This window comes from Glycine soja, chromosome 5, assembly GCF_004193775.1.
Source record: "Glycine soja cultivar W05 chromosome 5, ASM419377v2, whole genome shotgun sequence".
NCBI lineage: Eukaryota > Viridiplantae > Streptophyta > Magnoliopsida > Fabales > Fabaceae > Glycine > Glycine soja.
Window position 1 is genome coordinate 6,698,726 of NC_041006.1, and position 15,915 is coordinate 6,714,640.

General features: G+C 33.8%; 3 protein-coding genes across 3 annotated transcripts; 1 reads left to right on the top strand and 2 right to left on the bottom strand.

Moving 5' to 3' along the window:
* The first annotated feature begins 302 nt into the window (after nucleotides 1-302).
* Nucleotides 303-9,776, top strand: LOC114412229 (calcineurin B-like protein 9). Its single transcript, XM_028376046.1, has 9 exons — nucleotides 303-454; nucleotides 1,264-1,396; nucleotides 2,491-2,573; nucleotides 3,017-3,076; nucleotides 8,476-8,584; nucleotides 8,686-8,738; nucleotides 8,969-9,049; nucleotides 9,221-9,333; nucleotides 9,435-9,776. The coding sequence occupies exons 2-9, from the start codon at nucleotides 1,318-1,320 to the stop codon at nucleotides 9,496-9,498; spliced, it is 642 nt and encodes a 213-aa protein (XP_028231847.1). The 5' UTR covers nucleotides 303-454; nucleotides 1,264-1,317; the 3' UTR covers nucleotides 9,499-9,776.
* A 2,086-nt stretch (nucleotides 9,777-11,862) lies between these two features.
* Nucleotides 11,863-12,207, bottom strand: LOC114411074 (uncharacterized mitochondrial protein AtMg00810-like). The gene has a single exon (XM_028374840.1). The coding sequence runs from the start codon at nucleotides 12,205-12,207 to the stop codon at nucleotides 11,863-11,865; it is 345 nt and encodes a 114-aa protein (XP_028230641.1).
* A 1,884-nt stretch (nucleotides 12,208-14,091) lies between these two features.
* LOC114411076 lies at nucleotides 14,092-15,636 on the bottom strand. Its single transcript, XM_028374841.1, has 4 exons — nucleotides 15,604-15,636; nucleotides 15,479-15,513; nucleotides 14,562-15,370; nucleotides 14,092-14,462 (listed from the first exon to the last, which is right to left on the bottom strand). The coding sequence occupies exons 1-4, from the start codon at nucleotides 15,634-15,636 to the stop codon at nucleotides 14,092-14,094; spliced, it is 1,248 nt and encodes a 415-aa protein (XP_028230642.1).
* Between the last annotated feature and the right edge of the window lie 279 nt (nucleotides 15,637-15,915).

Below are 15,915 nucleotides of genomic sequence, written 5' to 3' on the forward strand. Positions count from 1 at the left end.
CAAACGATACCCAATGATTCCATTTCCCATATACAATTGTGAAAAAATTATGAATTTAGTAAATCACAGTAATTTTGTTGATTTACTCATTCTCAACACGGTAAGTATTTTTATTAATTATAAAAATATAATCTTTTAAGACAATTCAATTAAAAATTACTACTATTTTTAATTTTATTAAATTGTGTATGGGTTATGCCGCCATCCAAAAAATACACGAGTTCGCCGTTACCGTTTCTAACTTTACTTCAGTTCTGACAAACAAGAACAGCGTGAATCTCTAAAGTGTATTATATATATATAAGGCTTCGTCACAAACTAACAATCACGCTTCTCTCTCTCTGCAAACTCCGCGTATACCCCAAGTTTCTCTCTCTACCCTTTTCTTTCTAGTTTCCACCTCCGTCGCCGCACTCACTTTGATGCCAATTTTCTGAACACGCTTTTGAAGAGGGTAAGTTTCTTTTCCATCTTCGTTATTCATGCTTCGATTTGTGCTCATTTTTTTTAAAATTTATGATTCCATTTCCTTCTTGATTTTTCTGTGTTTCTTTTTTCTTTTGAGTTTGACCTGCTTTGATTTAGATGCTCATTCTTTTGATGGGGTTTTATGGGTAGAGAATTGGGAAAGTACAATGTGGGTTTTATTTTGTAGTTGTTTTTCCTTCTTTTCTTTTGTTGGACAATTGGGTTTGTGGTTTTTTTCTTCTTCTTATAATTAGTAGTTTGTTTATCGATCTTCTTGATTTGTTTTTTTTTTTTGCTTGATTTGATTCCGAGGTAATGGAAATAAAGTTGTAAAATTTAGCTTCCGTTGCGTGTTGATGGGATTATGTGATGTTGATTGTTCTTTAGGTTTTAAGTATTTTTTTTCATCTTGCTTGTAATGGAATAAATCCGAATTCAAGGTCAATTTTTTATCAGTTTCTTGATTACTCGATATGTTGTTTATTATTTGCCCTTTTGCTTCATATGGCTCTAACTTGTTTTTGAAAAAGTCTTCGTCAATAATTACGTATATGATGTCTCTTTGTGACACCTGAGCTCATAGCCTTCATTTGTTAATTGTCAATTATTGTTTTTGACATACAAGTGTTGGAATTCTTTGAACTGCAAACATTATTTTAATTTTTTTCCTCATCTTTCTTTTAGTTTTTTTAAGACAACTTTTAGTGTTTTTTTTTTTTTTTTGTTAATCTACCGTGCATTATTGGTGGGTTGAATTGTTTATTTATTATTATATATTGTGGCATTTCAATTCAGGTAAGTTCGAGCACCGGTACTGTGCTGTGCTGCATTACTTGCATTTCCTCTATAATGGGTTGTTTCCACTCTAAGTCAGCGAGGCAGTTTCCTGCACAGGAGAATACTGTTAATCTTGCGGCAGAGACAGCTTGTACGTTGATTAACATTTCCAATGAATTGATGCAAAGCTGTAATTCTTGTACAATGATATGTGATGGTTTCATTGAATTCTAACTGTGTTTGCATCGGAGGAATTGCTTATTGTGAATTTGCTTTTGGTCTTGCAGTCTTGCTGGATGAATCTTAAGTATTATACTAATAATAAAACTAAGTTTCATGATTTCATCTGTACGGGCTTGTAATTATGTATGGTATGTCTCCTGTGCCTGTGAGGTTTTTTGGGAAAGATTGGCTATTTGTAACAAACAAACCAAAGTTCACTTTGTTTGGTTTATTGTTAAAAGTAGAAACAGGCACTTCCCCTTGGTCAAGGGTTTCAGGGGGTGCATCACCTTGAAAAAAATATAACTATATATAGTGTTGATATCTTTTTGCCCCCTCTGATTTTATAATTTGAATCCATTGGTTCCAATTTTTTAAGTGTTGATATTTTTTTCTTTTATTGGTTAGTTTCTCAATTACATTTCATTATCTTTTCAGCTCATTAGATACTTTTATGTTTTCTACAAATAAACATTTTATTTTTATCTTAATGTTGGCCACATTAAGGGAAATGAAAGACCATTCTTTGTCAATATAGCTGTATCTGTGGGTATATAAATGTAAGGCAATAATTAATATAGATTGTACTTCTTCTGTATTTTGTGAAGTAAACTAAATGGAAGAAAATGTTGTTAGGCCACTTGCAAAATTGAAGAGATTAAAGACCTCATGTCTTTTCTGTTAAATTAGATTCCATAATCTTCCATGAGTTTCCATTCTGCCACTTTGCTACAAAGCTTTTATCCTCTTTGGAACACACAATTTTAGTCCTATGCATTCAGCAAGCTCTGCAAACAAAATTGAGAGTTGTCGGTTTATAACTACTTTGCATGTGTCATTGTCTCAATTGAAATGGATGTGATGGACTAATGGTTGTGTTTGGGTCTTGTTACCTGTCAATTATTTAGAAGAACGTTTCCATCTAGTGATGCATTTGCTATAAAATTGCTCTGTCTCTATTTCTCCATATGTTAGCTTTGTAGTTTAAACTCGTGTATCATTTTTTTGTTTTCCCCTTCCCAGTTACTGTCAGTGAGGTTGAAGCACTGTTTGAGCTTTTTAGGAGCATCAGCAGTTCTGTTGTCGATGACGGACTGATAAGCAAGGTACTACATAGAAAATAACTTTTTATTTTTATTTTTTGCATTAGTTGATCTATGATGATTGTTACTTTTTATTGTTTCTATCTCCACTCATTCTCTATGAGGAACTTAGTTATATTCTGACATCTATCTTGCAATGGGTATTTTGTCATGAGAAACTGGGTCTTATATTTGCATTTGTAATCTTGTCAAGAATTTAGTCCACACATAGCTTTGGTTTGGAATTTTCCAATTAATCAATCGGTTGTTATTTATTTTCTCAATGATGTTTCCAAACCCGAATGACCTACAATAAAATATCTGTTTTCTTTAAGTTTTTCTTTCATATATTTGATTTTTTATTTTTGATTTATTTGTTTTTGGTTTGCTAAAGATTTTTTCATATTATATTATCCAAATCTAATTCATTATCCATATTGTGGTTATCCGGTGATTTTTCTTTACAGGAAGAATTCCAATTGGCAATCTTCAAAAACAAGAAAAAGGATAACCTTTTTGCAAACCGGGTACTACTATACACTTTTCTTTCTTCATAGCAATGACTATGCCATGAATGTTTATGTTTCTTGCAAGCAACTGTGAATGACGGTAGACTGGCCCAAATGTACTCTTTAGATCAACAATTTGTTGTGCAAGTAGGTTATTCGGTAAGAAAACACTTAAGATCTTCTTGAAAACAATTGTATAAAGAAAGGAACCTGACCTTAACCGGCCGAAAGTTCTAAACCCAAGAACCCTAATTAAGGCTCAAGTCCCAATAACTAATCTAATAATCGAAAGATTTTAAAAAAATAAAAGGTCGTGCTGGTCCATTACAAGTCCAAAATACAATTAAAAATAAAAATAAATCCTATTTTAAAAATTGGCTAAAATTTATGAGCTTTATTCCTTTTCTCTTTCCTCCACAAGAGAATTTAGTTTCTCGTCAAGTTCTTCTTGATGATTCTTGTCTGGTAGATTGGGCTTCCAAAGTGATTCTTCAAGTTGGCCTTAAAGTATCTTCATCAATTTGTAGGAGAGAGATCCAATTAGGCGCAGTCCTTAATTCACATTGGTCTTCTCTCTTTTATCTTTGGAATCAAGCCTTGTAATGCCTGTTTCATCCTTTTAGTCTTAGACCTTGTCATAGGACCTCCTTCCCTCCCTCTTCGAAAGGATTCGTCCTCGTTATCTACATCAAAGAAAGAGATCAGCCGCATTGAAGACACTTATGTTACCATATTCTTTTGGCAAGTTCAACTTTTAAGCATTGTCATTTATCCTTTCTAGAACTTGAAAAGATCCATCTACTCTTGATTGTAACTTAAATCTTTGATGGGTGTTGCAATGGCTCTATTTGCGATATTTCTATCTATTATTTTGGAGATTTATAATTCGTCCATTTTACTCGATTTTCTTTGAACATTAAACTTTTCCTTTCTCTTATGAACCCAGATCCCAATCTTTTGACAGCTTTTTACTCAAGTATGCAACTGGTTTAAAGTCCTGCAATAGTACAACCCCTGTTTCAACACCAGAAGCATCACATTCTAACTTAAAAACTATATCAAAATTAGGCAAACAAAGTGCATTGGTCAGCTTATCTTTCAATAAATTAAAAGTTTTTTCATGCACATCAGTCCACTTGAACACCACATTCTTTTTGACAAGTTCATTTAAAGGTACAACAAGTGAACTAAAGTTTTTCACAAATCTTCTATAAAAACTTGTTAAACAATGAAAACTTCTTACCTCATTAGCATTTTAGGTACAAACTATTTCCTACTTGCATTTACCTTTTTTTCATCACACTTATTTCTTTTGAGCTAATGACAAAACCCAAGAATACAACAGATTCAAGGCAAAAAAACACTTTTTAAGATTGACATACAATTTATTTTCTCCCAAAACACTAAAAACATCATGTAAATGATCAACATGTTCATATAATGTTTTGCTATAGTTCAAAATGTCTTCAAAATACATCACAACAAATTTCTTAATGAAAGCACGCAAAACATGCTTCATTAACCTCATGAAGGTACTGGGTGCATTAGTTAAACCAAATGGCATTACCAACCACTCATATAAACCATATTTTATTTTAAAAGTTGTTTTTCATTCATCACCTCCTTTCATGTGGATTCGATAATATCTACTTTTCAAATCTATTTTAGAAAACACACAAACCATATAATTCATCAAACATATCATTCAATCTAAGGGATAAGATATTTATACTTTACTTATTTATGGCTCGGGTACACATGCGTCATCATCTTTCTTTGGAACCAAGATCACAGGAAAAAAACACGGACTAAGACTTTTCCTTACAAATCCATTTTGTAAGAACTCATCAACTTGCCTATGAATCGCCTTTGCTTCATCTGGACTTGACTAGACTGACCTATTTGAAAGTGAAGCATCAAGAATGAAGTCAATTTGATGCTCAATACCACTTAAAGGAGGTAATCCATATGGAATTTCTTCTAGAAAAACATCAACAAATCTCTGTAACAAGGAAACAACTTCACAAGACAAAGAAGAGAAGAGTTAAGATCGTTAGTAAAATAAACATCCTTGTACATAAGTGCAAGTAGTGTTCTCTAGCTATCAAAGCACTCTCAACCTCTATTTTCTTTGGAATTGCACTCTCTTATTTTTCTCTTTTTTATTCTTTTTCTTTCTTTTGCTCACTCTCATCTTTCTTTTCTTGAATTCTGATCTAATCGACGTAGGCCTCAGCAGGCCAGAGAGGTGTTAACACAATGATACGATTGTTCAAAACAAGAGTATATCTATTTTTGTAACCTTTCTATTAAATTGTCATGGACACTCTAGAAGTATATGTCCATCATGCATAGGTACCACATCACAAAGAACTTTATCCTTGTATTTACCAATGAAAAAAGAAACCAATACTTGCTTGGTCACCCTTATGTCTCCACAATCACTCAACCACTGAAGTCCATATGGATTAGGGTGTTTTAATGTGGACAAACCCAATTTCTCAACCAACAAGGTTCTAGCAACATTAGTACAACTTCAACTATCAATAATCAAATTAGATACCTTGTCTTTTATGCGGCATCTTGTATGAAAAATATGTTCACGTTATTCCTCATCACCTCCTACCTTAGGTTACATGTTAAGAGCACGCCTAGTAACAAGCACATTTCCATTTACAGGTTCAGCATCAACATCAACATCATTGCAATTCTCCAATGGTGGCATTTCATCATCACTTGAGCTCTCACTCTCTATTTCTCCATTATCCAGCAATATCATGACTCTTTTATTTGGACATTGAGTAGCAATATGTCTAACTCCTTAACACTTGAAACATTTGATATCACGAGATCTAGAAGATGAATTAATTTTCATTTTACCTTTTGGTGTAGCAAATAAATTTTTGGACTTAGCTTCATCTTTTGACTTTGTCATAGATGTGTTGTTTTGCCAATTTAACTTCCATGAAGAAGTGGAAGCAAATTTGGAAGTACTCTTAGCTTTCAATTGTCTCTCCACTCAAATATATTTGTGCAACAAGTCCTCCATCCCACATATTGTTGCAATTTTACACATCGGCTATCTCCTTCTTTAGACCTCCAATGAATCTGGTCATAGTTGTCTCACGGTCTTCTTCAACATTGGCTCTACTCATGGCTATTTTCATCTCCTTGTAGTAGTCCTTCACACTCATAGAACCTTGAGTTAGAGTTTCTAATTTTCTATGCAAATTCCTATGTTAGTGGCTAGGTACAAATCTCCTTCTCATAACAGTCTTCATCTCCTCCCATTTGCTAATACCACCATTCCTGCGCCTATCAATCACAAGTTGATCCCACCAAATACTAGTATAATCGGTGAATTTAACAATATCTAGTTTAACCTTTTTCTCCTTAGAATTATTACTTTCTCTCCCACTTCAAATACAATTCAGAATCATTTTTACCTTGAAACGTAAGGATTGTCATCTTAATGTTTCCTAAATGATTATCTCGTCTTGGTTCGCCTCTTTACCTTCTTCCATGACTTCTTACATCTGAATACTCTTCCTCCTCTTTTTCTTGAAATTGCAAACTATCCAATCTCAAATTTAAAGCTTGAAATTGTTCGTTAACAACTTTAACAAACAACTTGAGATAAATTCCTTCTTCTCAAATTAAAATTGCTGCAAGAACTGTGTTAGGAGGTGATTGTAAATGGACAAATAAATATCCTCACAAACACTCTCTTACGTGTTTACACTCAATAATTTTTTACTGGTGTTTCTCTTTTTTACTTTTTTCCTTTAATAGTCTCACCACTCTTGTCTTTTACCGCTCAACTTCTCCTTATGAGCTCTTAACTAAGAACATTTGGGATTGAACAACACACAACAAGGGATCAATTAGAACTTAGTGAATAAGAACAAGACAAGGAACAAACCAAAGGAAGATTGATGGAGCAAGAAGAAGATGACACAGTAGTCACACTTTGTTTTGTTAACTTGTAAACAAATGTAAAAACTGTCCAGATTTTTTTTTCTACTTTCTTTTGTTACGTTCTTTGTTGCACGATATTCAAAATTGAATGCAAACACGTGATTGGGACGGTAACAGAATTTTGGTTTCAAATTTGAAAATCAAATTTAGATCCTAACAACTTCAATTATCCAAACCTGGATTGTAACAAAATTTTGGCTTCAAATTTGAAAAATAAATTCAGATCCTAGCAACTTTAATTATCCAAATATGGATTGTAACATACTTTTGACCACTCTAATTATCCAAATATGAATTGTAACAAAATTTTGGCAGATATAAAATAGAAAGAAGACAAAAGATATTGATACTAAATAGAGTTCAGAAAAGAAAATAGACTCAAAGAATTAAAATAAAGGAAGATGAAATAATAATATAGTCAAACGCAAAGAACAAACAAAGGAGGAAACATACAAGAAGAAAGAAAACACAAAGGGTAAATAATACTTTTCAAGGACCAAAGCTTTTATACCAAATGATAAGAAAATACTTAGGATCGCTCTTGAAAACAAGTATAACAAGAAAGGAACTTGATCCTAACCGCGACATGCAGGTAGAACCAAAGTTATCAAAAGGAGCGTGACCCTAATCGCGACCACCAACACTATCAGTTCTTAACCCAATTAAGAACAAAGGAAAGGAAAAACTCTCTCAATAGAGAAACTCTCAGAACAAAGTGTTTAAGGAGTATATTTGTACTCCTTGCTAGTAACCCTAATTTATGTCCAAGGCCCGATAACTAATCAAATAATCAAAAGATTTTAAAATAATAATAAAAGATCGTGACAGTCCATTACAAGTCCGAGTTGGTTCATCCATGATAGACTTAATTATTATCTAATTAGTCTAATATTAATAGTTCACCAAAATTGATCGACTCAGTCCATAGATGCTTCTTGTATTGTAAATTGGACTTCCAAAGTGATTTTTTAAGTTGATCTCAAAGTATCTTCGTTAATTTGTAGGAGAGTGACCTAATTAGGTGCAGTCCTTAATTCACATTAGTTTTTTCCTTTGATATTTAGAATCAAGCTTTGCAATGCTTGCTTCATCGTCTTAGTCTTGATCTTTGTCATAGGAACTCCAATTTCCTGTACAAGATCATTGGTTATACCTCCATTAGATTATCAAAAAAGTTTGTTGTTTCATGACGTTCTTCTGAAAAAAACTCAATTTAGTAATCCTTTCAATACAAGCCTGTAACATATTCATCCAGTTTTTGTCAAATTTATATATGCAGAATATTTTTCTCATCTCCAGGATTCCTTTCCAAATAGAAATAGATGTTTGATTATTGCATCTTATAAACATCTTAAATGACATTTTATGTCAGTCTTGTGTGGTATCTCTATGAAATAATCTTTCAATTGACTAAATATCCATTGATATGCTATGTGCAGATCTTTGATTTATTTGATGTCAAGAAGAAGGGAGTCATTGACTTCGAAGACTTTGTTAGATCTCTGAATGTTTTCCACCCAAATGCATCATTAGAAGACAAGATAGCTTGTAAGTTAAAGTTCAAATCCTCAACTCGTGATTTATCGGAAATTCTTTACCGTTATCTAAGTTGTTCTGATACATTAGGTTGGTTTGGTATCTTGTTTCAGTTTCATTTAGGCTCTATGATTTGCACAATACTGGCTTTATAGAGCGCCCTGAGGTAGGATGATGATTCTTTATTCATATACCTTCTATGCAAATAAAATGCTTATTGCTACAAATACAAATAAGTGCTAACCTACACATATAGATAGGGGTTTGATGCGATGTGATGATTTTCATTTTGATTTGGTGTATTTTGTCATGGCATCTATCTTCAGTGTTTGTGCACTCCTATCCTATTAATTTTTTAGTGGGCTTATTCATTTTTCTTTTGGTGATTTCTGACAGGTCAAGCAAATGTTAATTGCACTTCTTTTTGAGTCGGATATGAAGTTGGCAGATGATGTCATAGAAACAATTCTTGACAAGGTTAGTTATGCTTTATAGAATTCCTATATAATAGTGTAGATAATTTGTCTGCATTATGAAAGAAATATAGTTTATTGTTGCCATGTTGTATCTCCTATATTTTTTTGGCATCAATTATCACAAATTAAATAAAAGGCTTAAATTTGACATTGTATTTTTATTTTTGGCCAGACTTTCGTGGAAGCTGACCTAAACCAAGATGGGAAAATCGACACCGAAGAGTGGGAAACTTTTGTTAAAAAGAATCCGTCACTATTAAAAATCATGACCCTTCCTTATCTGAGGTATGTATAGAATTATTTTTATGGTAACTAAATATGAATCTACTTTCATCCATATTTTGATATTTTAATTATGTAATAATTTGTTATTCTTGAAAATGCAGGGACATAACAACATCTTTCCCAAGTTTTATATTTAACTCTAATGTGGATGAGATTACTGCTTAAAGTACAGAGTTTTTAGGTTATGTGATTGGTGGGAAAATTGGATGTATCAAACACTGAGAATGGAATAGGTGCTATGCTTGATTAGTTAGCCTTACTCAGTAAAATTGTAAATGACGTTTGCATTAAAATTTTCTAGCCACATCTCAAGTTAGTTCCTGTTTGGAAACCCTTTATTTATAAGGGATATTTTTTAATAGAGAATTTTGAAGAGTTGCAATGTAAAATAACTTCTAAAACCGTTTGTCATGAATGAATTGACGATTCACAATTATGGATGACAATCCAAAACCTATCAAAATCTCAAATTCATGAGAAGCATATCATAGTAATATCACAAGAAGTTAGAAGAACACCAGATTAAGCTTAAAAAAAAATTTAGAAACAAATTACGGAATTTTACACATAATGCAGATACGCTTTTCATGAAGGGACTACAAATAGTCTAAGAAACAATTACGGAATTTTGCTATGGTAATTTTTTTTTAAAAGTAATATAGAAAGGAACGCATTCTAGAAGTTGAAATTTCCTAATATTGATAAAAGAAAAATAGCAAATCAAAGTTGTTAATGGAAAATGAAGGGGACACACTAAAATGTGAAAAAGAGAAAATGAGCTTAACTAACCACTTGTGCTGTGTCTGATTTCTTTGTGTAAAGTCAAACTAAATTTATAGCCAGTTTGTATTTTGAGTTTGGATTCCGAAATTCACATGCATTATTTTTTTTAGGCAAAAGCTATAACAGACAAGCTTTTTCGCATATTATGGTTTGGAGTTTTTCAAATGCATAATTAAACACGCACGCTTGATTTTAAATTTAATATATTTTTTTCCGTAGGAATTAAAAACAACCACAACCGTAATAACTCCTACATTTTTATATCTAGATCCCTTGACATTTTAAATTGAATATATTGACTACTATGGAGTAATTGGATTAGTGGGAGAGAAGTTACTTTGAACTTTATCAATAATTTTGAATTTAATATATTTGATGTATTAAATGTTTATAATAATCTTAGTTGACTAAAAAATTTAAATATTTGATTTGAATTTTAATATTGTGTATTATAAAATAATCTCTCGTTATAATCTAACAATATTTTATTTCAATATTTAAACATAAAATTATAATATTATTATTTAATTTTTATGTATAATTAATCCATTACTACTAATAATTATAGATTATAGATAAATATAATAATAACTGTGAAACAGAGAAGGCGTCGTCTTGTTTAGTCACATTAGGGTTTCGCTTTTATCCGATTCCCATAAGAATATCCTAAATCTTCCATTGTTTTGCTTCTGCAACTCTCAAAATCGAAAATTCATCATCTTTCTATCTGTTTGAGTAGAAACTTTTCAGTCTCGGCGTTGCATTTGTTTGCATATAAATGAAACTCAAATAGCATAGGCATGGTGTGGAATGGTGCTTCCTTTCACCAAATTCATTCTGTTTCGTAACCACTTGTTCAGAAAGGTTTCACCTTTACCCAGAATTTTTCAAGGGCATGTCTGCTTTAACCGGTTCAATCCGTTTCCGCAAACTTTTTCCACTTCTGACCACTGTGAAAGATTATCATGGGAACGTTCCACCGAAGAAATTCTATTGAGGAAGCTTAAATTTGCTTTGAGGAATCACCAGGTGCATGAAGCATGGGAATCCTTTCGTGATTTTAGAAGCCTTTAGGGCTACCCTGAGGTTCATCTAGTGAACCAGCTCATTGTTCAATTGTCTTATTCTTCCAATCATGTTTGGATGAGAAAAGTTTGTGATTTGGTGTTGCAGATTGTTAGAGAGAAATCAGGTTTACTTCATGGTGATACGATTGGAGAATAAACTCTTTTTCACACTCACACAAACATGAACACAGAATATATTGTGTGTATTTTCTTATCAAGCACTTACACATATGTACTTTTATATATAGTGTTTTTAACAAAAACTGTTAGAATAGAAAAGAGAAAAACTAACACTTTAATCAACTATTACTAACAATACCTTGTTTATATTTAGATTAAATTCAACACTCCCCCTTAATCCAAATCATTACATATATAACTCTCAACTCTATTATGAGTTTTACAAATCTGTCAGACCTAATTGCCTTAGTTAGTATGTCAGTTAACTGAGTTTCTGTTGAACAATATGTCATTTCAAGCTTTCCATTATTCACCTACTCTCTTGGGAAATAGAATCTGATTTCAATGTGCTTACTTCTCCCATGTGAGACTGGATTTTTAGCTAAATTGATAGCTGACTTGCTATCAATTAGCAATTTAATAGGTTTCTTTGCTTCAAACTTCAATTCATCTAGCAATGAATCTAGCCAAATAGCTTGGCAAGCAGCATATGAGCCTGCTATATATCCAACATCACAGGAAAACAAGGCCACCATAGGTTGCTTCTTAGAGCACCAACAACAAAGGAGAGGTCAGGTCTACTGTTACATAGGTACCTCAAGGAGCCAACTAGTTGCTTATACATGGTTGGATCCACTGCTTCTTCTTCTTCTGTTATTTCCAATTTTGTATTAACCTGTGCTGGAGTATTTGCAGGATTGCAATCTGTCATATGAAATCTTTTCAATACATCAGTAGTATACTTCTGCTGATGAAGCAGAATTCCCTTTGAGTTAGTTACAAATTCTAATCCAAGGAAACAAGCTAGAGTACCAAGGTCTGTCATCTCAAATTCCTGCATCATTTGTGCCTTAAAGAACCCAATACCCTTTAACACTGCCTGTTACCAGTAGATCATCTACATACAAGCAAATCAGAATCACACTTGTCTCCTTCTTCACATAAACACCATATTCAATTGAACATTTCTTGAATCCACTCTGAATCAAGAATGCGTCAATCCTTCTATTCCGCGCCATGAGAGCTTGCTTTAGGCCATACAATGCTTTGTTAAGCCTGTACACTTTTTCTTCCATTTCTTCTTTCACAAAGCCTGATGGTTGAGTCACAAAAACAGATTCCTCTAATGGACCATTCAGAAAAACAGATTTTACATCCATGTGAAACAGTGCCCAATTATGGTTGCTAGCCATTTCTACTACTAGTCTAACAGTCTCGATTCTTGCCACTGGTGCATAAACCTTAGAATAGTCTATGCCAGGTTTTTGAAGGAAGCCTCTTGCCACAAGCCTTGTCTTATGCTTTGCAACAATGTCGTTGGGATTCAATTTCAACTTGAACACCCACTTCACACCAATTGCTCTCTTATTATTTGGTAAGTCAACTAGCTCCCAAGTGTTATTCTTTTCAATAGCTTTCAACTCTTCCAGCATTGCGTTCTTCCAAACCTGTTCTTGTAATGCTTCTTCATAACTAATTGGTTCTGCATATGCTAGTAATGCAAAGTGAACCAATTCTCCTTCTTCTGTTACCTCAATATCACTTCCCATTTCAAAATCAAAGTATCTAGTTGACATCCTTCACTCTCTTTGTGGTATCTGATTTTGTGGTGATTTTGCCTTTGCATTTATTTCTGCGTTTATAGTGCTAACCTCATTCTGATCTTCTTCAATTGTTGATATTATTGGTCTAATTTCACACCTTTGTCTGCTCTAGTCCCTTGCCTCTGCCTCATTGAAGTATACATCTCTAATGATCTCAACCTTCTGCTTGTGTGAATTATAGAGTCTATAGGCACCAGTAACATGACAGCCTATTAATATCATTGGTTCAGTTTTGTCTTCCAATTTCCTCCTTTTGGCATCAAGAATGTGTTTGTAGCATAGGGATCCAAAGATCCTGAGATGACTAACCAATGGCTTTCTTCCAGACCAAACCTCTTTTGGGACTTTCTCTTTCAATCTCTTAGTAGAACATCTGTTCAACATATAAGTTGTTGTGCTCACAGTTTCTCCCCAGAATGAATGAGGTAGCTTTTTCTACTTTAGCATGCTCCTTGTCATGTCAAGGATAGTTCTATTTCTTCGTTCTGCCAAGCCATTGTGTTGTGGTGTATAAGGTGCCGTTACCTCATGAATTATTCCATGTTGCTCACAATAGGTGTTGAATGCCTTGGAAGTGTATTCACCACCTCCATTTGTCCTCAGAACCTTCAAAGCTTGTCCACTTTGCTTCTCTACCATCACCTTGAATTTCTGGAAAACTGAGAACACCTCATTTTTTTCCTTGATCAAGTATAACCACATCATTCTGCTATGCTCATCTACAAATGATGTGAAGTACTTGTTCCCACCCAGTGATGGTACCTCAAAAGGACCACACACATCAAAATGCACAACACCAAGTACATTGGAAGCTCTCATTGGCAAATGGGAATTAAAGGAATTTCTTGGTTGCTTGCCAATGAGACACACATCAAACACCTTCTCTGGTACATTTAATTTTGGCTGACCTATAACCATATTATTAGTTACTAACATATTCAAACTTTTGAAATTTAAGTGACCAAACCTGAGATGCCAAATCCAGCTCAATTGGTTGATCTTTGTAGCCTTTAAACATTGTACCTCTGCTGCCTTAATGTTGGCTTGAAAGGTTCTATTTCTTGAGAGTGCAGATCTAAAGACTAGCTTCAGATTAGGATCAAACAATTCCACCATTCAATCCTTCATTGACACAGAGAATACCTTTTCCACCAATTGGCTACACTCATCAGATTGCATCTCATCCCAGGAACATACAACACATTTTCAATGAGTGTTGTTTTCCCATCCTTTCTCTGAATAAGAATGTTCCCCATGCCTTCTGCACTTAGAGTTCTGCTATCTGCCAATCTGATCTTGGATCTTCTATTTTCATCAAAATCACCAAGCCACTCCTTGTGATCTATCATGTGGTTAGAACAACCAGTATCTAGATACCAAGCCTCAGAATGTGGGTTGCTATCACTAGTTGCCACTAACATCACAGGGTGTTCATCTTCTGAATCCTCATCTTGAGCTATGTTTGCCTTTTCTTCAGAATTCTTGTTATGTTTTCCTTTTCCATGCCAACATTAAGAGGCATAATGCCCCCATTTCTCACAGTTATAACACTAAATCTTTCTTTTATCTTGTCCTTTCTTTCCTTTTTGATTACTGAAGTTCCCTCCTCCTCCTTTATTAGAGGATTCAGGTTTATCTCCAATCTTGTCTTTTTCTTTGTTTGAGAACCAATTCCCTTTGCCACTGCCTTTTCCTTTCTTCCATTTCTTCTTGTTTCCATCATTCTTGGTAAACTGGGCCTGCATTGCTTGATCCAAATCCCCTGAATTTTCCCTTTCAATCAACCTCTGCTCATGAGCTTCAAGAGAATTTTGCAGTTCTTCAATCTTTAATTTTTCAAGATCCTTCAATTCTTCAGTTGCTACCACAATGTGATCAAATTGAGGAGACAAAGTTCTCAAGATCTTTTCAACAATCATCTGATCTGACAATGATTCTCCATAAGTCTTCATTGAATTTACCAACAGTTGCATTCTGTTGAAGTAATCAACCACTGTTTCCTGATCACTCATTGAAAGGAGTTCATATTGCCTCCTTAAAGATTGCAACTTCACCTTCTTGGTCTTTCTTGTATTTCTAAATGCCTTCTGCAGAATTTTCCAAGCCTCCTTGGCTGTACTAGCCTTTGCAATCTTCTCAAATACAACAAGATCAACACACTGATGAAGAAGACACTTTGCCTTGAAGTCCTTCTTCATAATTGTAGCATCATCTTTCTCTTTCTGTGAGATTCCTTCCTTCACAATGCCAATAATCTCATGGAAGTCAAGAATCGCTTCCATCCTCACAACCCATTGATCATAGTTCTTGCCATCAAGAACTGGTAACGCATGTATGAATCCACCAGTGTTTGTTGCGGAAACCATTGCAGCACCTTCAATCGGGTTCCTGAACCTTAGAGCTCTATGATACCAATTTGTTGGAGAATAAACCCTTCTTCACACTCACACAGATACGAACAGAGAATATATTTTAATGAAACTTGTGTGTATTTTCTTATCAAGCACTTACACATATGCACCTTTATATAGTGCTTTTAACAAAAACTGTTACAACAGAAAACAGAAAAACTAACACTCTAACCAACTATTACTAATAATACCCTTACTTATATTTGGATTAAACTCAACAGATACCTTAACCAAATTTGCATAGGTTGCAAATGCCATCCCCTGCCTCAGTGATTCTTAGATTGATGCTTGACAAAGGGTGTGTGCCCTCGATGCATTTGTTGTCATTAGTTGTTTTTCATGTTGTGAAGACAGAAATTGGAACACGTCTTGCATCTAATTAGCTATTTGAAGTTTGTGGTTTTTATGATTGCTTGAATGATAAAAAGGCTCACCATGCGATCACGGTCAAGCTGGATGGATATCTTGGTCTACCTTGTTCTTGATGCTTGTGTGAGGTTTAAATTGTCTTTGAAAGGCGTGAGCCTGATTGAATTA